We start from the raw sequence: 22054 nt of genomic DNA on the forward strand, positions 1-22054 counted from the left end.
CCCGTCTGCTAATTCTGTTGTTTTGTCCCCTCCCAAGCATTTAGAACAGCTGTGTGGCTTTGGGCAAGTCACTTCTTGCCTCAGCGATAATAATAATGTTGGTATTTGTTAAGCGCTTACTATGTGCAGAGCACTGTTCTAAGCGCTGGGGGAGAGACAGGGTCATCAGGTTGTCCCACGGGAGGCCCCCAGTCTTCATCCCCCTTCTCCAGATGAGGGAACTGAGGCACAGAGAAGTTAAGTGACTCGCCCACAGTCACACAGCTGACAAGTGGCGGATCGGGGATTCGAACCCGTGACCCCTGACCCCCAAGCCCGGGCTCGTTCCACTGAGCCACGCTGCTTCTCGTCTGTAAAATGGATTAAGACCGTGAGCTTCATGTGGGACAACCTGATTACCCTGTATCTACCCCAGCGCTTACAACGGTGCTCGGCACGGAGTGAGCGCTTCATACTGACATTAGTAGTAGTATTATTATTATTATTATTATTATTACCGACCGTTAAGTACTACCCTTCAAGTGCCTAGCACAGTGGTCCCCACACAGTTAGAACTCAATAAATACCGTTAATCGATGGGGGCAGGGAACGTGTCCACTTTAACTGTTAAAACTGTCCCCTCCCAAGCACTTCCTACAGTGCTATGCACATACCAGTAAATACCAGTGATCCCCGTGGGCGGGAAAAGTGCCTACCAGCTGTTAAACCGTGTTCTCTCGCGTGCTTTAGCGCAGGGCTCTGCGCACGGTAAGAGCTCAATAAATAGCAGTGATGGTTGTGGGCGGGAGAGGAGTCTACCGGCTGTCAAGGAAATGGGCTCTCTCGCGTGCTTTAGCGCAGTGCTCTGCGCACAGTAAGAGCTCAATTACTAGGGTTGATTGATCGGGGCGGGGGTTCTGGGGGGGAGGAGGAGGAGGAGGAGGGGGACGGGTCGGGGTGTGGGGGCCCGCCCCCCGCCCCCCGCGCCCGGCCCCGGGCCCCAGCTGACCTGGCTGCGGGTGACGGCGGCCCGGTAGAGGAGGGCGGCGGGGGTGAGGTGCTGAGGTCCGGCCCGCGCCCCCCGCCCGGAGCCCCCGGCCCCCCCGGAGCCCCCGGAGGGCCCGGCCGGTCCCGGGTCCCCCCTGCCGGCGGCCCCCGGGGAGTCCGGGCTGGTGGACCCGGGCGCGGAGCCCTCGCTGGGCGGCGTGTCCCCCCGGGGCGGGCCGGGGGGCGGCGGCGGGGACCCGGGGGCTCCGAGAGCTCCGGGGGGCCGGGGGCCGGGGCGGCGGGGTCCGGGGGCCGGGGCCGGGGGTCCCGGGCGCCCAGGGCGGCGGTCAGCAGGTCCGGGGAGGACGAGGACATCTTGCGCAGCAGCAGGTCGTGGTGGAGGCCGCGCAGGGCCGGGGGGCAGCAGGCGGACGCCCCCGGCGGGCCGGGCAGGGGGCCGGGCGGGGGGCCGGGCAGGGGGCCGGGGGGCGGCCCGGCCCCGCAGGCCGCCTTGGGTCCGGCCTTGCGGGTGCGGGCCTTGGTCCTGCGGGCGCGGTTGGGGGCCGGGGGGCTCTTGGAGCAGCCGGGGGGCCCCGACCCGCTCAGCGCCGCGTCCAGCTTGGGCAGCAGCAGCGACTCCGTCTTCAGGATGTCCGGCCTGCGCCGCCGGGGACACCCGGGTCACCCGCGGGACGCCACGCGCCCCCCGGCGCAGCGCGGGAGGACGGACCCACGTCCCCTCCCGCCCCACCCTCCGACGCCCCCGGGACCCCCCCCCGGCTCCTCCGCGCCGGACACCGCACCGCACTCTCTCTCCCCAGCGCTCAGTTCAGGGCCCCGCACGCTCTAAGCGCTCAGTGGACACTACGGATAGATCCTATTGTTGTCTAAGCGCTCAGTTCGGTGCCCTGCACACTCTAAGCGCTCAGCCAATACCACGGATAGAGCGTATTGTATTCTCCCGAATGTTCGGTTCGGGGCTCCCCACGCTCTAAGCGCCCAATAAACACCGTGAATAGATCCTATTGTAGTCTAAGCGCTCATAAACACCATGGATCGATCCTACTGTAGTCTAAGCGCTCAGCGCAGTGCCCTGCACACTCTAAGCGCTCAATAAATACCGTTGATAGATGGCATTGTAGTCTCCCACACGTTCGGTTCAGATAAACACTACTGATTGTGTTTTAGTCTCCCAAGCGCTCAGTTCAGGGCTCTGCACACTCTAGGCGCTCAGTACACGCCACTGATCATATTATATTCCCCCAAGCGCTCAGTTCAGGGCTCTGCACACTCTAAGCGCTCAATAAATACCACCGATAGATTGTATTGTAGTCTCCCAAGTGCTCAGTAGGGCCCATTGTAAGAACTCAAGAAATACCGATGACCAATAGCGTATTCTCCCAAACGCTTAGAACAGCAGCCAATACATACCACCGCTCGATCGACTGTATCGCGCACTCCCGAGCGCTTAGTGCAGTGCTCCGCACGCCGTACGCGCTCAGTTGATGCCGCGGAGGGACGCAAGGGGAGCAGACCCCTCTCCCGGCCCTCCCCCCACCCCCCGGGGCCGAGCCCTCCTCCCCAACCCACCTTTTGCTGTGCGGCGACAGCTTCTGCGGAACGTTGCGCTTCTTGATGAGTTTGTCGACGGTGTTCCCATGCAGCAGCCCCCGGGGCGGGTGAGGTTTCAGCAAGCCTGGGCACCGCCGCTCCAGGGCCTGCTCCCGTCTGTCACAAGGGACCACACCGCAATATCAGTATTAATAATAATAATAACTATTATTATGGCACTTAAGCGCTTACTATGTGCCAGCCAGTGTGCTGAGCGCTGGGGGGCAGATACAAGGTCATCAGGTTGTCCCACTTGGGGCTCACAGTCTTCATCCCCATTTTACAGATGGGGTTAATAATAATACTAAATGATAATAGTATTTGTTGAGCGCTTACTCTGTGCCAGCCACTGTACTGAGCGCCGGGGTGGATATAAGCTAATCGAGTTGGACGCAATCTCCGTCTCACAGTCCCCCTCCCCATTTCCCAGCGCTTAGAACAGTGCTTGGCACATAGTAAGCGCTTAACAAATGCCATCGCTATTTTCCAGATGAGGGAACTGAGGCCCAGGGAAGTGAAGTTATGTGCCCAAGGTCACAGAGCGGACAAGTGACGGTGATGGTATTTTTTAAGTGCTTACTAGGTGCCAAGCACTGTTCTAAGCGCTGGTGGGGGATACGAGGTGATCGGGTTGTCCCCCGTGGGGCTCACAGTCTAAATCCCCATTTTACAGATGAGGGAGCTGAGGCCCAGAGAAGTGAAGGGACTTGCCCAAAGTCACACAGCTGACAAGTGGCGGAGCTGGGATCAGAACCCGTGACCTGACTCCCAGATCCGGGCTGTAGCCACTACGCCACACTGCTTCTCATCCCTCTCTGTTCTTTCTTTGATGCTGAGTTGTACTTTCCAAGCGCTTAGTACAGTGCTCTGCACACAGTAAACGCTCAATAAATACCATTGAATGAACATTGCTTCACATCGCGACCCAGTGCTCACTACAGCGCGGGACGCAACCCACATTAGTACACGCTGAAGCAATGCCATAGATATACAAATGCTTATTTATATTATATAGTCTATAACTATATTTATTTGAGAAGCAGCCTGGCACACTGGCTAGAGCCCGGGGTCTGGCAGTCAGAAAGTCATGGATTCTAATCCCGGCTCCACCACATATCTGCCGTGGGGCCTTGGGCAAATCCCTTCGCTCCTCTGGGCCTCGGTTCCCTCATCTGTAAAACGGGGATGGAGACCGTGACCGTGTCCAACCTGGTTAACTTGTTTCTACGCTTAACAAATACGACAGTTATTATTATGTTTTATATTATATATAAATATATCATGGGTTCTAATCCCGGCTCTGCTGCTTGTCAGCTGTGTGACTCTGGGCAAGTCACTTCACTTCCCTGGGCCTCGGTGACCTCATCTGTAAAATGGGCATTAAGACTTTGAGCCTCACGTGGGACGACCCGATCACCTTGCATCCCTCCCAGTGCTCAGAACAGTGCTTGGCACCTAGTAAGCGCTTAACAAATACCAACATTATTATTATCGCTCTGCACAGAGTAAGCGCTTGACACATAGCGAGCGCTTAGCAAATGCCAACATTATGGGGGGGGGGGGGAAATGGAGGCGGGGCGCATGCGCGGGGGCTGAGGGGGCGCGGGGGTGGAGGCGGGGCTCATGCGCGGGGAGGGGCCGAGGGGGCGCGGGTTGGCGCATGCGCGCAGGGGGCGAGGGGCGCGGGGTTAGCGCATGCGCGCAGGGGAGGAGGCGAGGGGCGTGGGGTTGGCGCATGCGCGGGGCTGGCTCCGGGGGCGGGGGGGGGGAGGGGCGCGTCCCTACCGCAGCAGCTCCCGCTCCTTGAGCTCCAGCTGCAGCATGAGCGCGTTGAGCTCCATGTAGAGGTTGTTGGCGCGCTCCAGCTTCCGCTCGTAATGTTCCCGGATGTCCAGGGCGTGTCTGGGGGGGGGGGGGACACACACACGCAAGGGGGCGTCACCCTGCTCTGCGGGACACGTGACCTGGGTCCCCCCCGCCCCCCGGCCCGGCCCGGCCCCGGCCACCTGAGCTCCTCCCGGCGCCGGGTGACGAGCTCCTCCTCCAGCCGGTGCAGGCAGGTCCCCTCCGACTTGATCTTCTCGAAGTGCAGCTTCACCTCTCCCGCCACTCCGCCTGCGGCCCCGCCGGCAAGGCCGAGCGCAGGCAGTCAGCACGATGGCGTTAATAATAAGGGGGGGGGGGATGGGGGAAGCGCTTACTCCGTGCAGAGCACGGTGCTGAGCCTCGGGGGAGCTGCGGGCTCATCAGGTTGCCCCACGTGAGGCTCCCAGTCTTCGCCCCCATTTTCCAGATGAGGTCACTGAGGCCCAGAGGAGTGACTCGCCCACCGTCGCCCAGCGGGGTCATTCGAACCCGTGACCCCCGACTCCCAATAATAATAATAGGGGTGGTATCTGTTAAGCGCTTACTACGGGCCTAAGCGCTGGGGGAGATTCAAGGTGATCAGGTTATCCCACGTGGGGCTTACGGTCTTCAGCCCCATTTTACAGATGAGGGAACTGAGGCACAGAGAAGCGAGGGGACTTGCCCAAGGTCACACAGCTGACAGGCGGCAGAGTTCTTTCCACCGAGCCACGTCTGCCGAACGCTGGGCGACGCGCTCGGCGGGGACGTTCGGTTGGCGGCCCCACGGGTCGCCGTCACCGTCGATGATAATGATGGGGTTGGTTGATAAAAATAATAATAAGGATGGTATTTGTTCATGCTAACGGTCATGGTATTCGTTAAGCGCTTACTGCGTGCCCAGCACCGTGCTAAGCGCTGGGAAATGACACGAGGTCATCGGGTTGTCCCCCCCCCCCGGGGGCTCACACTCTTAGGAGGAGTGTGGTTTAGTGGCAAGAGCCGGCCTGGGGAGGCAGAGGGCGTGGGTTCTAATCCCGCCTCCGCCCCCTGTCAGCTGTGTGACCTTGGGCGAGTCACTTCCTTTCCTCTGGGCCTCAGTTCCCTCATCTGGACAATGGGGGTCGCGACAGTGAGCCCCACCTGGGACCACCTGGGAACCTTGTCTCTCCCTCAGCGCTTGGAACAGTGGCTGGTGGAAAATACCATCGTCGTCATCATCGGTCCCCATTTTACAGATGAGGTGAATGAGGTCACTGAGGCCCAGAGAAGTGAAGCGGCTTGCCCGGAGTCACACAGCCGACAGGCGGCAGAGGCGAGATTAGAACCCACGACCTCTGACTCCCCAGCCCGGGCTCTTGCCCCTGAGCCACGCTGCTTCTCCAAGCGCGTCGTTAAGCGCTTACAACGTGCCCAGCGCTGAACTAAGCGCTGGTAATAATAAAATTAAAGAATGATAGTATTTGTCAAGCGCTTTCTACATGCCTGGCCCTAAATAAAGTTAAATGATGATGTATTAAGAGTTTACTATTAAGCGCTTACTATGTGCCAGGCGCTGTACTAAACACTGGCAGTAATAAAAAAAAATACAATGATGACGGTGTTTAAGTGCCTGCTATGTGCCAGGCGCTGTACTGAGCGCTGGTAATGATAAAAAAATAAAATAATCATGGTATTTATTAAGAGCTGACTATGTGCCAGGCGCTGTACTGAGCGCTGGTAATGATAAAAAAATAAAATAATCATGGTATTTATTAAGAGCTATGTGCCAGGCACTATTCTAAGCATCGGGGAAGATATAAGGTAATGAGGTGGTCCCACGTGGGGCTTACAGACTTAACCCCCATTTTACAGATGAGGGAACTGAGGCACAGAGAAGTGGAGTGGCTTGCCCAAGGTTACATGGCAGACAAGTGGCAGAGGCAGAATTAGAACCCACGTCCTCTGACTCCAAAGCCAGGGCTCTTTCCGCTAAGCCACGCTGTTTCTCTGTTCTTTTTAATCATGTATCTCTGCTCTTATTAATAATAATAACAACAATAATAATGGAATTTGTTAAGCGCTTACAATGTGCCAGGCACTATACTAAGCGCTGGGGTGGGTACAAGCAAAGCGGCTTGTATACGGGCAGGTCTTCATTTATTTGGAGCTTCGTTTAGCTATTTATTCATTCGTTTTGACGTCTCTCTCGTCCCCCTAGATTGTGAGCTCGTTGCGGGCAGGGAATGTCATTGTTTATTGTTGTATTGGACTTCCCTGAGCGCTTAGTACAGTGCTCTGCACGCAGGAAGTGCTCAATAGATACTATTCAATGAGTATTTCTTCATTTCTGTTCATATCTGTCTCCCGCTCTAGACTGTCAGTTCGTTGAGGGCAGGGAATACGGCGGTTATATTGCTCTATTGGACTCTCTCTAGGGCTTAGTACAGTGCTCTGCACAGAGTAAGCGCTCAATAAATACGTTTGATTGATTGGACAGGTCCCGGTCGCTCAGGACTCCCACCCCCATCTATCTATCCATCCCTCCCCGGGAGTCAGAAGGTAATGGGTTCTAATCCGGCTTTGCCGCTCTTCTGCAGTGTGGACTCTGGGCCTCAGTTCCCTCATCTGGAAAATGGGGATGGAGACCGTGAGCCCCAGGTGGGACAGGGACTGTGTCCGACCTGAACCGCTTGTATCCACCCCAGCGCTTAGTACGGTGCCTGGCACATAGTAAGCGTTAACAAATACCATTATTTGTTATTATTATTATTATTATTATTACAGTGGTCTGCACAGAGCAAGTGCTCAATAAATACGATTGATTGATTGATTGGTTGGCCAGGTCAAAGCTGCTAAGGTTCCCACCCCCTCTCTCTATCCTCCCCTTCCCTCAAGCGTCGACCTTTGATCCTTAAAATAATAATAATAATAATAGTATTTGTTAAATACTTGCCATGCGTAAAGCACTATATTAAGCACTGGGGTGGATACAAGTTAATCGGGTCCCACATGGGGCTCTCAGTCAGTCAGCCAATTATATTGAACGCTTACTGATTGTTGTTATGTATTGATTATTGATTTATCAATCACTGAATACAATGATTGATTCATTCAGTAGTATTTGTTGAGCGCTTACTATGTGCAGAGCACTGTACTAAGCGCTTTGGCAACAGATTGATTGGGCCGGCCTCGCCCTGCCTCCCGAGTAGTACAAGGGTGCTGGGCCGGGGGGCAGGGGGAGAGTGGGACCACCCCCGGTCCCCTCAGACACCTGGCTCAGTGGAAAGAGCCCGGGCTTGGGAGTCAGAGGTCGTGGGTTCGAATCCCGGCTCCGCCACCGGGCGGCTGTGTGACCTTAGGCAAGTCGCTTCCCTTCTCTGGGCCTCAGCGACCTCCTCTGTAAAATGGGGATGAAGACCGGGAGCCCCACGTGGGACAACCCGATGACCTCGCATCTCTGCCCCGGGCGCTTAGAACGGTGCTCGGCACATAGTAAGCGCTTAACCAATACCATCATCATTATTATTACCATCGTTATTATTACTTTGACGCTTCCTCCCTCCATCCTGGTCCGGGAGACCCCACCTGAGATTTGAAGTAGGTCTCCTGGGGAGTGGAGAGGACGTCGGCGGAGGCGATGTCCAGGTGCAGCAGGATCTGCCTGAAGGACGGCCGGTTCCGGGGCTTGCTGTTCCTGGGGGGGGTGGACCGGAGCGGGGGGAGTCAGGCGAGGCCGCAGGGGAGCGGCCGGGACGCTTGGGGACCCTCCCTCTCTCCCCCCCACCACGTGGGAAGGGCCTTCCCCCTCTTCATGTCCACGCCGGAGCATTTAGTACAACGCACTGCACCCAGCGGGAGCTCTCACTGGCTAGTATTATTAAATCCTCACTACTGGTCCCAGCCGGTCGTCAGAGGCAGCGTGGCCTGGTGGATAGAGCCAGGGCCTGGAGGACAGAAGGATCTGGGTTCTAATCCCCTCCTCTGCCCCTTGTCTGCTGCGTGACCTGGAGCAAGTCACTTCTCTGGGCCTCAGTTCCCTCATCTGGAGAGTGGGGATGAAGACTGTGAGCCCCACGGGGGACAGGGACTGTGTCCAACCCCATTTGCTTGTACCCACCCAAAAGCGAGTACAGGGCCTGGAACAGGTAAGCACTTAATGAATACCATTATTATTATCATCATTATTCAGCCCTCCTGGACTCTAGCCCCGTCTCCTGGCAAGTTCAGTTCGCCCGCCTCATTCCCCGGCTCTAGATTCCTTTCTTTTTTTTTTTTTGGTATGGTATTTGTTAAGCGTTTACTGGGTGTCGAACACTGATCTGCTCTGAGACCTTGGGTGAGTCACATCCCATCTCTGTGCCTCAGTGACCGCATCTACAAAATGGGGATGAAGACCGTGAGCCGATCGACCTATACCTACCCCGGCGCTTACTGCGGCGCCTGGCGCCCAGGAAACGCTTAACAAATACCATAAAATTAAAATAAATTCTAAGCACCGGGGTAGGCACCAGTTAATTAGGTTGGACCCAGTCGCTGGCCTGCGTGGACCTCACAGTCTACGTAGGAGGCAGAGCCAATATTGAATCCTTATTTTATAGTTGAGGGAACTGAGGCACAGAGAAGTGAAGCGACTCGCCCAATCCCGGCTCTGCCACTTGTCAGCTGTGTGACTTTGGGCAAGACGTTTCACATCTCTGGGCCTCGGTCCCTTCATCTGTGAAATGGGGATGAACTGTGAGCCTCATGTGGGACAACCCGATCACCCTGTATCTCCCCCAGCGCTTAGAACAGTGCTTGGCACATAGTAAGCGCTTAACAGATACCATTATCGTTAATTAAAGCAATAAATACAATCAAATGAATTATCAACCATATTATTAATAATATGACATCATAAATGATGTATCGATACTAATTATACCATAATATAACAATAGATAATATAATAATATAATCTTATTAAGATTATTATTATGCCACTGCCATTCATTCATTCATTTGATCATACTTTTATAATACCAATAATCATGTTGGTATTTGTTAAGCGCTTACTATGTGCCGAGCACCGTTCTAAGCGCCGGGGGAGATACAGAGTCATCAGGTCGTCCCACGCGGGGCTCACAGTCTTCATCCCCGTTTTCCAGAGGAGGTCACCGAGGCCCCGAGCAGTGAAGCGACTGGCCCGAAGTCACACAGCTGACAGGTGGCGGAGCCGGGATTAGAACCCACCACCCCTGACTCCCAAGCCCGGGCTCTTTCCACTGAGCCATGCTGCGCCCGCTGCGTGCCGAGCGCCGTACTAAGCGCTTGGGACGGGACGGCGGGACGGGAAGCAGACACATTCCCTGCCCCCGACGAGCCGACGGTCCAGAGGACCGTTCCTCTCCCACCCCCGTGTAGACCTCCCGGGCCGGCCGGGGTCCTGCCCCGCCCGGGCCCTCCTGGGTCCCGGGTGCGAGGCCGTAGGCCGGGCTCCCCCCCCCCAGCCCCCAACCTCACCAGCACTGGCGTAAGAGGATCTTGAAACCGTCGGGACAACTGGAAGGCACGGGCAGGTGGAGGCTGTTGCTGCCCACTCCCCAGATGATGGCCGAGGAGTCCACGTCCTTGTACGGGATCTCACCGGTCAGCAGCTCCCACAGCACCACGCCAAACGACCTGGACCCGCGGACACAACCGACACGGCTCTGAATCTCCAATTCACTCTTCGTTTCGGGATTTTTTAAAATGCGTTCGTTCATAATAATGATATAAGAATGATGGCATTGGTTAAGCGCTTACTACGTGCTGGGGGAGATACAAGGTCGCGGGCGGCCCCACGAGGGGCTCACGGTCCCCGTTTGGCAGGTGAGGGGACCGAGGCTCAGAGAAGTGAAGCGGCTTGCCCAAGGTCACACAGCAGACAAGGGGCGGAGCCGGGATTAGAACCCACGACCTCTGACTCCCAGGCCCGGGCGCTTTCCACTAAGCCACGCGGCTTCTCGATGCATTCGGTCGTATTTATTGAACCCTCGAGGAGCCTGCGTGGGCCGGGCGCTGTACTAAGCGCTGGGGCGGAAATGGAGAAGCAGCACGGCCTGGCGGATAGAGGCCGGGCCTGGGAGTCAGAAGGACCCGGGTTCTAATCCCGGCTCCGTCACTTGTCTGCCTGGGGAGCCGGGGCGAGTCGCTTCGCTTCTCTGGGCCTCGGTTCCCTCGCCCGGAAAACGGGGATGAAGACTCTGAGCCCCACGCTGGACAAGAACCATGTCCAACCCGATCTGCTCGTATCCACCCCGGTGCTTAGGACAGTGCATGGCACGTAGTACTTAACGAATACCATAATTATTATTATTATTAGAAGCTGATCGGGTTGGGCACACTCCATGTGGGACTCAGAGGCTAAGCTGGAGGGAGTACGGGTATTTAATGCCCATTTTACAGTTGAGGGAAATGAGGCCCCCGAGAAGCCAAGTGACTTGTCCAAGCTCACACGGCACGCATCTGGCAGCCGCCGGGATTAGAACCCAGGTCCTTCTGACTCCCAGGCCCGGCTCTAGCCACCGGGCCCCGCCGCTTCTCTTCTCCCTCCGATCGGAGAGACCTTCCAGGGACCCCGGCCTCCGGCCCCTTCCCCAAATCCCTCAGACGGGACACCCTCCCCCCGACCCCAGCCCAGGTTCCGGAGGGTTTTCGGGCTCCCGGGGACCCAGGGGTTAACGTGCGCTCCGGCCCCCCTCCCCCGCCCCGGGCAGATGGGAGGACCCGGCCGGCCCCCCCACCCTCCCACCATCTGCCAACCCCGTCTCCATGGCAACCGGCCTCCCGGGACCCCAGACTCCGAGCCATCGAATGGGGGAGGGGATGGGCTTGGGGGGGACGACGACGCGTGGACCAAAGAAAAGAGGACGAGAAACCCGTCTGCCCACTCCGTCCTATTGGACGCTCCCGAGCGCTTAGTCCAGTGCTCGGCAGGCGATAAGGAAGTGCTCCGTAATAATGACGATGATATCTGTCAAGCGCTTACTCTGGGCCGAGCACCGTTCTCTGCGCTGGGATAGATACAAGGTCGTCGGGTTGTCCCACGTGGGGCTCCCGGTCTTCATCCCCATTTTTCCAGATGGGGGAACCGAGGCCCAGAGAAGCGAAGCGGCTCGCCCAAGGTCACCCAGCAGACGAGCGGCGGAGCCGGGATCGGAACCCACGCCCTCTGACCCCCAAGCCCGGGCTCTTGCCGCTAGGCCACGCCGCTTCTCGGTCGATCCCGGGGATGAATTAAAGGTCTCCTCCGTGGCTTCTGAGGACCCCAGCCCTCCCCGCCCCCCCGACGGCTGACCCCGGCCGGCCCCCGCTCACCAGATGTCCACTTTCTCGGACACGGGCTCGTTCCGGATGACCTCGGGCGCCATCCAGGCCACGGTCCCCGCGAAGGACATCTTGGTGCTTTTGTCGCTCAGCTCCTTGGACGTGCCGAAGTCCGAGATCTTGACCACGTCGTCGTAGGTGATCAGCATGCTGGAGGGGACGGGGGGGCGGGGAGGGGGTCACCGGAGAGAGACCCCAGCCCACCCACCCCCGTCCACCCCTTTCCTTCCCCGCCGCCCTCCTCGGATCCCCATCCCACCCCCTGGGTCCTTACGGCTCTCTAATAATAATAGTGATAATAATAATAAAAATAACAATGGGCATTTGTTAAGCGCTTACTTTGGGCCAGGCGCCCTACTAAGCGCTGGGGTGGATACAAGCCAATCCGGTCGGACACAGTCCCTGTCCCGCTTGGGGCTCCCAGTCTCAATCCCCATTTTCCAGATGAGGTCACTGAGGCCCAGAGGAGTGAAGTGATTTGCCCAAGGTCACCCAGCGGACAAGAGGTGGAGCCGGGATTAGAACCCGGGACCCGCTGACTCCACTACGCCGGGCTGTCAGCTCGTTGTGGGCAGGGAATGTGTCCGTTTATTGTTGTATTGTCCTCTCCCAAGCGCTCAGGACAGTGCTCTGAGTAAGCGCTCAATAAATACGACCGAATGATGTATAAAGGGACCCCGCTGAAGAGAATAATAATAATGTTGGTATTTGTTCAGCGCTTTGTGCCAAGCACTGTTCTAAGCACTGGGGTAGATACAAGGTAATCAGGTTGTCCCACATAGGGCTTACAGTCTTAATCCCCATTTTCCTGATGAGGGAACTGAGGCCCAGAGAAGTGAAGTGACTTGCCCAGGATCACACAGCTGCCAAGCGGCGAGCTGGGATTAAGAACCCATGACCTCTGACTCCTAAGCCCGGGCTCCTTCCACTGAGCCACGCTGTCAGCCCCATTTGGGACAACCTGATGACCTTGTATCTCCCCCAGCGCTTAGAACAGTGCTGGGCACATAGGAAGCGCTTAACAAATACCATTATTATTATTATTATGGGTCATGGGTTCCAATCCCGGCCCTGCCCCGGTCCGCCTTGTGACCTCGGGCAAGCCACTTTGCTTCTCTGTGCCTCAGTGACCTCATCTGGAAAATGGGGATTAAGACCCCTGAGCCCCACGTGGGACAACCTGACGACCTTGGTCTCCCCCGCGCTTAGAACAGTGCTCGGCTCATAGGAAGCACTTAACAAATTCCATTATTATCATTATTATTATTGTATGGGTCATGGGTTCCAATCCCCTGCTCCGCCCCCGTCTGCCGTGTGACCTCGGGCGAGTCAACTTCTCTTCCTCCGCCGCCTCAGTCCTCCTTTTAAAATGGGCCGGGAGCCCCTCGTGGGTCCGGGGACCGTGTCCATCACGACTCGCCTCCCCGCGCTTAGCCCGCGTCTGCACGTAGTAGCGCGTGCCCCAAACCCGACTCCCCCGGCACCCACCGCGGCGCTCAGTCCAGCGACCGCACGAGGTGAGCGCCCGACGAATACCCCGTCCCAGGGGCCGGGTGGTGGGGACCGCCCCCACCCCCCGCCTCCCGGAGTCGGGGCTCACTTGGGCGAACTTGAGGTCTCGGTGGATGATTTTGTGCAGGTGTAGGTAATTCATGCCACCCCGCATGCCCATGGACCCAGTCGACCAGCAGGGACGGGGTGACCGGCCGCCCGGCCCGGGAGGACCTCGAACAGCTGGCCCTGGGCGCAGAACTCATGAGGATGCAGTAGCAGGGAGCCTGGGTGCACACGCCCCCTGAGGACAGAGCAGGCCCGGGCCACCGTCAGGGGAGCCCGGCCCGCCCACCCGCCCCACGGCCCCCCGAGCCCCCCTTCCCGCCCCCTCACTTGAAGGTGATGATGTTGGGGTGTTTGAGCTTGCGCAGGTGTTTGATGTCCGTCTCCTTGAGGTCCCGCACCTTCTTCACGGCCACGTCTTCGCCGTGGAAGCGGCCCAGGAAGACGGCGCCCTGGGCCCCCGAGCCCACCCACTGCAGGTCCCGGATCTCCTCGAAGGGCACTTCCCAGGGCGCTGCGGGGGGCCGAGGGGGTGCTCAGGACGCTCCGGGGGGCGTGGGGGAACGGGGATGGCGCTCCCAACTACCGTCGGGGCCCCCTTCCGAGCGCTCGTACAGGAGCCCCGCAGGCAGACCCTCAGTCAACCGCTACCCTGATCGAGACCCGAGGGCCGGGGGTACAGCGCCACCCCGGGGCGAGAGCCTGGGCCGATGGGGGCGGGGAGAGGGGCCGAAGCTGAGGGCGGGGGGTGGGGAGAGTTTGGGGGGGAGAGGAGGGGGCTGAGATTAATAATATATAATAATAATAATAATGATGCTGGCATTTGTTAAGGGCTTACTATATGCCAAGCACTGTTCTAAGCGCTGGAGGAGATACAAGGTCACACGGGGCTCCCAGTCTTCGTCCCCATTCGGCAGACGAGGTGACTGAGGCCCGGAGAAGTGAAGCGACTGGCCCAAAGTCACCCAGCTGACAGGTGGCGGAGCCGGGATTAGAACCCACCACTTCTGACTGCCAAGCCCGGGCTCTTTCCTCTAAGCCACCGTACATAATAACTGCGGGATCTCTTCGGCGCTTACCGTGCGCCGGGCGCCGTCCTGAGCGCGCTGGGGTGGGTGGGTGGGAGCCAAAGGGGTTGGACACCGTGGGGCTCGCAGTCTCCGTCCCATTTGGCAGATGGGGGGAACCGAGGCCCGAGAGGCGCGGTGACCAGGCCAAGGTGCCACACCGCAGACCAGCGGGAGAGCTGGGGCAGGGGGCCGGGGGAGTTGGGGGGTGCGGGACGGGGGGACGAGGGGCTCGTACCTTCCTGCTGCTTGTGGTCAGTGGAGTAGGCCTTTCCGATCATGGTCCAGACGGGACGCAGGCAGCCGAAGAGCCCCTCCAGGAAGCCGCCGCCTCCGCTCTGACACTGCAGCCGGACCTCGTCGGCCCTGAAGCGGGGGGTCCTGGCCTCGGGGGTCCCGGCGGCGCCCGCGCCCCCGCCTCGCCCTCGTGGAGCTGCAGCACGCTGTTGGCGAAGGGCTCGGAGGCGAGAGCCCCGCCGCCCCCACCCCGCCGGGGAGCCCCCGGGACCCCTCCTCCGAGGGGGACCACATCGCGGAGGACGCACTGCGTGGGGGTCAGGTCCTTCTCGGGGGTGCAGTCCGACGCCTCCGGGTCCGGCCTGCGGACCGGAGCCTCGCTCAGCGCGGCCACGAAGCCGCCGAAGGACGGGGAAGGGGTGCGGGTCTCGTGCAGGCAGGCCATGGCGCGGGGGACGGACGGATCCACGACCCCTGTGGGGAGACCGGGGCCGGGCCGGGCCCAGGGGTCAGTCGGGCAGCCGACCGGCCCTACCCGGACGGGGCTAACTGGGCCCGGGGCCCCGGGCCCAGGCCCGAGCCTCCGGGAAGGCACGCTTCAACCATCGACGGCCGCGCTCCCTGCCCACGGTCACGTCTAGGTCGGGGGGAACGGACGGGAGGAGAAAGACAGACACGACCGACGTGGACCTCGACCCCGCGGGGCCGAGGGTCGGGGGGAAGAGAGGGAGCGGGACTGGGCGACGCACAAGGGAGCGGGAGAAGAGGAAAGGAGGCCTCAGGCCGTCAAGGCCTCGCGGAGGAGACGGGTCTTCGATCATATAACAATAATAATAAATGGTGGTGTTTGTTAGGGCTCACGATGTCGGGGGTTCGAATCCCGGCTCCGCCACTTATCGGCCGTGTGACCTCGGGTCAGTCACTTCACTTCTCTGGGCCTCAGTTCCCCTCAACTGTCAAATGGGGATTGAGACTGTGAGCTCCACGTGGGACAACCTGATGACCTTGGATCTCCCCCAGCGCTTAGAACAGTGCTTGGCACCTAGTAGACGCTTAACAAAACCACCATTCCGGGCCAGGCACTGTTAATAATTACTGTATTCGTTAAGAGCTGACTAGAATAATAATGATGATGAGGGTATTGTTAAGCGCTTACTATGTGCAGAGAACTGTTCTAACACTGGGGTAGACACAGGGGAATCAGGTTGTCCCACGTGGGGCTCACAGTCTTAATCCCCATTTTACAGATGAGGTATCTGAGGCACAGAGGAGTTAAGTGACTTGCCCACAGTCACACAGCTGACAAGTGGCAGAGCCGGGATTTGAACCCTTGACCTCTGACTCCAAAGCCGGTGCTCTTTCCACCGAGCCATGCTGCTTCTCTACTTCAAATACCACTTATTATTTTTATCATTATTTACTGCTTAGTACTGTGCCTGGCACATAGTAAGCACTTAACAAATACCACTTATTATTATCTACATCTTAGTACCATGCCTGGCACATAGTAAGCACTTAACAAACACCATCATTATTATTAGCATTATTATCTACTGCTTAGCACAGTGCCTGGCACAGAGTAAGCGCTTAACAAATTCACTTATTATCATTATTATCTACTGCTTAGTACCATGCCTGGCACACAGTAAGCGCTTAACAAATACCACTTATTATTATTATCATTATTATCTACTGCTTAGTACCGTGCCTGGCACATAGTAGGCGCTTAACAAATACCACTTATTATTATTATCATTATTATCTACTGCTTAGTACCGTGCCTGGCACATAGTAGGCACTTAACAAATACCACTTATTATTATTATCATTATTATCTACTGCTTAGTACCGTGCCTGGCACATAGTAGGCGCTTAACAAATACCACTTATTATCATTATCATCTACTGTTTAGTACCGTGCCTGGCACATAGTAAGCGCTTAACAAACACCATCACTATTATTAGGATTATTATCTACTGTTTAGCACAGTGCCTGGCACAGAGTAAGCGCTTAACAAGTATTATTATTATTATTATTATTGTTATTACCGGGCACAGTAAGCAAACTGGCACTAGAGGAGTGGAGCGTGGAGGCTGGGCAGTAGCAGGAGATTAGCAAAGAAAGGGAGGAGGGGGTGAGCAGATGGAGCGCTTTAAAACCGACGGGGAGGAATATCAGCCAAGGGAGAGGAGGTAGGGAAAAGCGGGCTTAGTCACGGCAGGCCTCTTGAGATTCAGCGCTTAGCACAGAGTAAGAGCTTCACAAATATCACTATTTTTATTATTGTGATTATTACCGTTATTATGATTTCTACTTTCCAATACAGAGCACTCTACCTAGTGGAGCTCAACAAATATTATTATAACTACTATTATTATTACGAATACTACTTCTAGGAAAGGGAGTAGGGGCCCAGGAGTTAGAGGCCCCGGGTTCTAATCCCACCTCCGCCACTTACCTGCTGGGTGACCTCGGGCACATCACTTAACTTCTTTTTGTCTCAGTTCCCTCATCTGCAAAATGGGATTCGATACCTGTTCTCCCGCCTACTTAGACTGTAAGCCCCACGAGGGACCTGATTATCTTGTATCCGCCCCAGCGTTCAGTACAGCGCTTGGCCCGTAATAAGCATTTAACTGATATCACAATCATTGCTCTAGAGGGGGAGCGCGGCCTGGTGGAAAGAGCCCGGATCTGGGAGCCAGAGGAGCTGGGTTCTAATTCCGGCTCCAGCCCTTGTCCGCTGGGTGACCTCGGGCAAGTCGCTTAACTTCTTGGTGCCTCATCTGGAAAATGGGGATGAAGACCGCGAGCCCCTCGTGGAACATGGACTGCGTCCAAACTGATTAGCTTGTATCTCCCCCAGTGCTTGGAACAGGGCCTGGCACATAGTAAGCGCTTAGCAGTACAGCGTGGCCTGGTGGATAGAGCACAGGCCTGGGAGGCAGGCAGAAGGACCTGGGTTCTAGTCCCGGCTCTGCCCCTGGTCTGCCGCGGGACCTTGGGCAAGTCGCTTCACTTCTCTGTGCCTCAGTGACCTCATCTGTAAAATGGGGATTAAGACCGTAACCTTCAGATGGGACACAGATGGTGTCCAACCTGATTACCTTGTATTTATCCCAGCGGGTGCTCAGAACAGTCAGCACTTAACAAATACCATTAAAAGATACGATAAATATGACTATTAGTAGCATCGTTAGTATCATTATTACTACTAATCAGTTGAGGTGAAGAATTCTTGAGGAACAGAAGCTCACCTGCCCCCTCATTCTCAGCCTAGGGCTCAGGAAGCCAACGTCTCACTGAAATAGAGAAGCAGCATGGCCTAGCTGATGGACTCCGGGCCTGGGAGCCAGAAGGACCTGGGTTCTAAATCCCGGCTCACGTCGCTTGCCCGCTGGCATGATCCTGGACAAGTCACCTCACTTCTCCGTGCCTCCGTTCCCTCATCCGTAAAATGGCTATTATGGCGGTGAGCCCCGTGTGGGCTGTGAACTGGGTCCAACCTGATTAGCTTCTATCTACCCCAGCGTTTAGTACAGTGCCTGGCACATCGTAGGCGCTTCACAAATACCATGAAAAAAATTACCTTGAGTTTTCCCTTTGACCTTTCGTCCTCTCCTCACACCAGCTCTGTGTCAGTCAGTCAGTTGTATTTATTGAGCGCTTACTGTGTGCAGTGAACTGTACTAAGTGCTTGGGAGAATACACTATAACAGTCTAGAAGCAGCGTGGCTCAGTGGAAAGAGTCCGGGCTTGGGAGTCAGAGGTCATGGGTTCGAATCCCAGCTCTGCCACTTGGCAGCTGGGTGACTGTGGGCGAGTCACTTCACTTCTCTGGGCCTCAGTTACCTCATCTGTAAAATGGGGATTAACTGTGAGCTTCACGTGGGACAACCTGATTACCCTGTATCTCCCCCAGCGCTTAGAACAGTGCTCTGCACATAGTAAGTGCTTAACAAATACCAACATTATGGTTATTATTAACAGACACATTCCCTGCCTGCCAGGAGTTTACAGTCTAGAGGGGGAGACAGAGGATAATGATAAATAAACAAAATGATAGATATGGACGTAAGTGCTGCGGCACTGCGGTGTGGGGGGGAGGGATGAATGAAGGGAGCCGGTCAGGGCGACGCAGAAGGGAGTGGGAGAGGACGGAAGGAGGGCTTAGTCAGGGAAGGCCTCTTGGAGGAGGTGGGCCTTCAATAAGGTTCTGAAGGCCGGGAGAGTCACCGTCCGTCGGATACGAGGAGGGAGGGCGTCCCAGCCCCGTGGCAGGACGTGGGCGAGAGGTCGGCGGCCAGATAGACAAAATCTGGGTAGAGTGAGAAGGTTGGCTTTGGAGGAGGGAGGAGGCTGGCGGTATTAGTCCCCATTTCACCCATGAGGAAACTGAGGCTCAAAGAGGTTGAGGGCCGTCCCTAGGGTCACACAGCAGGCCGGGAGCAGCTCTGGGCCCGGAGCCCCGGTCTCCTGACTCCCAGCCCCGGCCTTTTTCCCGCTAGGCCGGCTACCTCCCTGCACGGCGGACCGGGGCCGCCTTCTCCTCCTCAGGTGTGGAAGGGTGAGACACCTGTGCCGCACATCTGTTTATCTGGGGGATGTACGGTGTCACACCTGTGCTCGCTCGCTCTCCGGTCTGAACAGGTAAAGCACCTGTGTGGACAGGTAATGCCGCCGGCGGGAGGGCCTGGAGCCCAGGCAGCCCAACTTTTGGTGTGGCCTCCCCCATCACCCCAGTCCTGGCCTTGCTGCTGAAAAACCCAGGCCAAAGTCCCCTCCCCACCATTTGTCCATCATGTCCCCACCCGGCCACCTCAGCTTTCTCCTCTCTTTCTCCCTCTCTCGCTTCTCTTCCCTCCTCTCCCTTTATCTCTCCTCTCTTTCCTCTCTCCTATCCCTCCTCTCTCTCCCAATCAATCAATCCATCATCTTTCTTGAGCTCTTACTTTGTGCAGAGCACTTTACTAAGCACTTGGGAGAGTAAACGTAGCAAAAGAACAGACACGCTCCCTGCCCACAGTGAGTTTACTTTCTCTTCCTCTCCTCTCTCTCTCTCCTCACTCCTTTTGTTTCCTCTCTCTCCCCTTGAAAAGCAGCGTGGTTTAGTGGAAAGAGCCCAGGCTTGGGAGTCAGAGGGTGTGGGTTCTAATCCCAGCTCTGTTACTTGTCTGCTGGGTGACCTTGGGCAAGCCGCTTCACTTTTCGGTGCCTCAGTTCCCTCATCTGTAAAATGGGGATTAAGACTGTGAGCTCCACGTGGGACAACCTGATTACGTTGTATCTACTCCAGTGCTTAGAACAGTGCACTTAAATACCATTCTTATTTCTCTCTCCCTTCTCCCTCTTCCTCTCTTCTCACTCTCTCTTTCTCTCTCTGCTCCCTCCCTCTTTCCCTCTCTTCTCCCTTTTCTCTTTTCTCCCTTTCTCTCTCTGTCTCCTCCTTATCCCCCTTCAGCTCACTCTAACTTCTCCCTCTCTCTTCCCCCCGTCTGCGCTCTCCTGTTTCTTCCCATCTCCTTGGCTCTGCCTCCCCTCCCTCTGCATCTCTGTCTCTCCTCTTTCCAACCACGGGTACCAGCTTTTTTATTTTGAGTGTGGGAGCGACAGAGGGTGGGATTCCATGGGAATGGGGGAAGGGAGAGGGAAGAGTCCAGCACCATCGTGCTTGAGTGGCGGGGTAGCTGCAAAAAGCGAACGCCGATTTTCAGTCCCACCTAGATGCTCTCGGGGCTTGTCGCCGACCCCAACAGCTGAGGGTCAAAACGATGCCCCCTGCCCCCTCGATTTTGCACCGGGCTCCCAACTAGGTGTCTCTGCTTCTGCATCTCCCTCTGTCCCTGGGTTGTTGTTTTATTATGGTGTCTGTGCAGCGCTTCCTATGTGCCAGGCGCTGTACTAAACGCCAAGGTGGATGGGAGATAATCAGATGGACACAGCCCGTGTCCCACTGGGGGCTCACGGCCTTAATGACCCTGATTCCCCACGGTCCCCTTCTAGACTGTGAACCCGTTGTTGGGCAGGGATTGTCTCTGTTGGTGAACTGTAATAATAACGATGGTATTTATTAAGCGCTTACTATGTGCGAAGCACTTCTCTAAGCGCTGGATCCTTTCCAAGCGCTTGGTCCTGTGTTCTGCACACAGTAAGCACTCAATAAATATGATTGAGTGAACGAATGAATGCATCACCATTTTACAGATAAGGGACCTGGGCCCAGCGAATGGTCTCAATCCCCATTTTACAGATGAGGGAACTGAGGCCCAGAGGAAGGGAAAGGACCGGTCCAAGGTTGCACAGCAGACAAGTGGATGCCTCCCAGGCCCGGGCTCTTTCCTCTAGGCCACGCCGCATCTCCGGCTACCTCAGTGGGTCCCCTGTCCATCCCCGGCCCCGCCAGGCACCCCGGGGACCCTCTTGCCCGGCTCCCGACCCTGCCTGCCCCCAGGACCTCGCCAGCCGCCCACAAAAGGGGGGTCAGGATGGGCATGGGGGCTGGATCCCCGCCTGCCGGTGTGGAAAGAGGAGCAGCTAAAGGTGGCTATTTATAATGTAATGTTGGTATTATTTGTTAAGCGCTTACTCCGTGCAGAGCACTATTCTAAGCGCAGGGGGAGATACAGGCTCATCAGGTGGCCCCACACGAGGCTCACGGTCTTAACCCCCATTTTCCAGATGAGGCCACCGAGGCCCACAGTAGTGAAGTGCCCAGCTAACATGCGGCGGAGCCGGAATTCGAACCCACGACCTCTGACTCCCCAGCCCGGGCTCTCGCCACTGAACCACGCCGCTTCTGTATTTATGTGTGAGGAGCTGAGGGGAGGCCCGGCGGAAGTGCGCTTGGAGATCCTGGGAGGTTAAGGGGGGCTGGGAGAGGCCGGGGGGGTGTGTGTGTGTGGAGGGGGGTGTCTGTGACGTGTATTTATTTATCTGTGGGGGTGGGCAAGCCCTCCAACGCCGACGGGCCGGGCCGGGCCAAGCCATGGCGGGCCGGGCCAGGCCGGGCCAGGTTTCCCGCCCGTCACGTGCCGCGGCCGCGGGGCGGGGGGGGAGGGGAGCGCCCGGCGCTGCGGCGTTACCATGGTGACGGAGCCCGAGGCGGCGCGTGAAGTCACCCAGGCCCAGATTAGCCCCGCGGGTCACGTGGGCCGCCGCGGGGCGGGGCCTGACGTTGGCCACGCCTCCCCCGTCTCTGTCTCCCGTCCATCGATAAATGACCCTGCCGTGTGAGGGGGGGGAGCAGGAAGCCTTAACCCCCCCACAAACACACACACACACACTCTTCTGTCCATCAATTCATGAGTGGGGGCGGGGGCAGGGCAGGAAGCCTGTCACCCCCCCCCATACACACACACACACACTTCCGTCCATCAATTAATGAAGCTGGGGGTGGGCAGGGAGCCTGACACACACAGACACACTCACACACACTTCTGCCCAT

General features: G+C 57.1%; 1 protein-coding gene across 1 annotated transcript in view; it reads right to left on the reverse strand.

Annotated features, from left to right (window-relative positions):
• MAP3K12 (mitogen-activated protein kinase kinase kinase 12) overlaps window positions 1-22054 on the reverse strand; it is a 33573-nt gene that overhangs the window by 1276 nt on the left and 10243 nt on the right. Inside the window, 15 exon segments of the mRNA XM_029072934.2 lie at window positions 989-1259; window positions 1295-1624; window positions 2557-2694; window positions 4363-4479; window positions 4584-4675; window positions 7957-8098; window positions 9904-10062; window positions 11740-11898; window positions 13329-13423; window positions 13425-13466; window positions 13468-13505; window positions 13508-13543; window positions 13628-13819; window positions 14611-14784; window positions 14787-15083. Of these exon segments, the coding sequence (XP_028928767.1) occupies window positions 989-1259; window positions 1295-1624; window positions 2557-2694; window positions 4363-4479; window positions 4584-4675; window positions 7957-8098; window positions 9904-10062; window positions 11740-11898; window positions 13329-13423; window positions 13425-13466; window positions 13468-13505; window positions 13508-13543; window positions 13628-13819; window positions 14611-14784; window positions 14787-15054 (2253 nt within the window). The 5' untranslated portion in view covers window positions 15055-15083.

Source organism: Ornithorhynchus anatinus, chromosome 10 (genome assembly GCF_004115215.2).
Source record: "Ornithorhynchus anatinus isolate Pmale09 chromosome 10, mOrnAna1.pri.v4, whole genome shotgun sequence".
Taxonomy (NCBI): Eukaryota; Metazoa; Chordata; class Mammalia; order Monotremata; family Ornithorhynchidae; genus Ornithorhynchus; species Ornithorhynchus anatinus.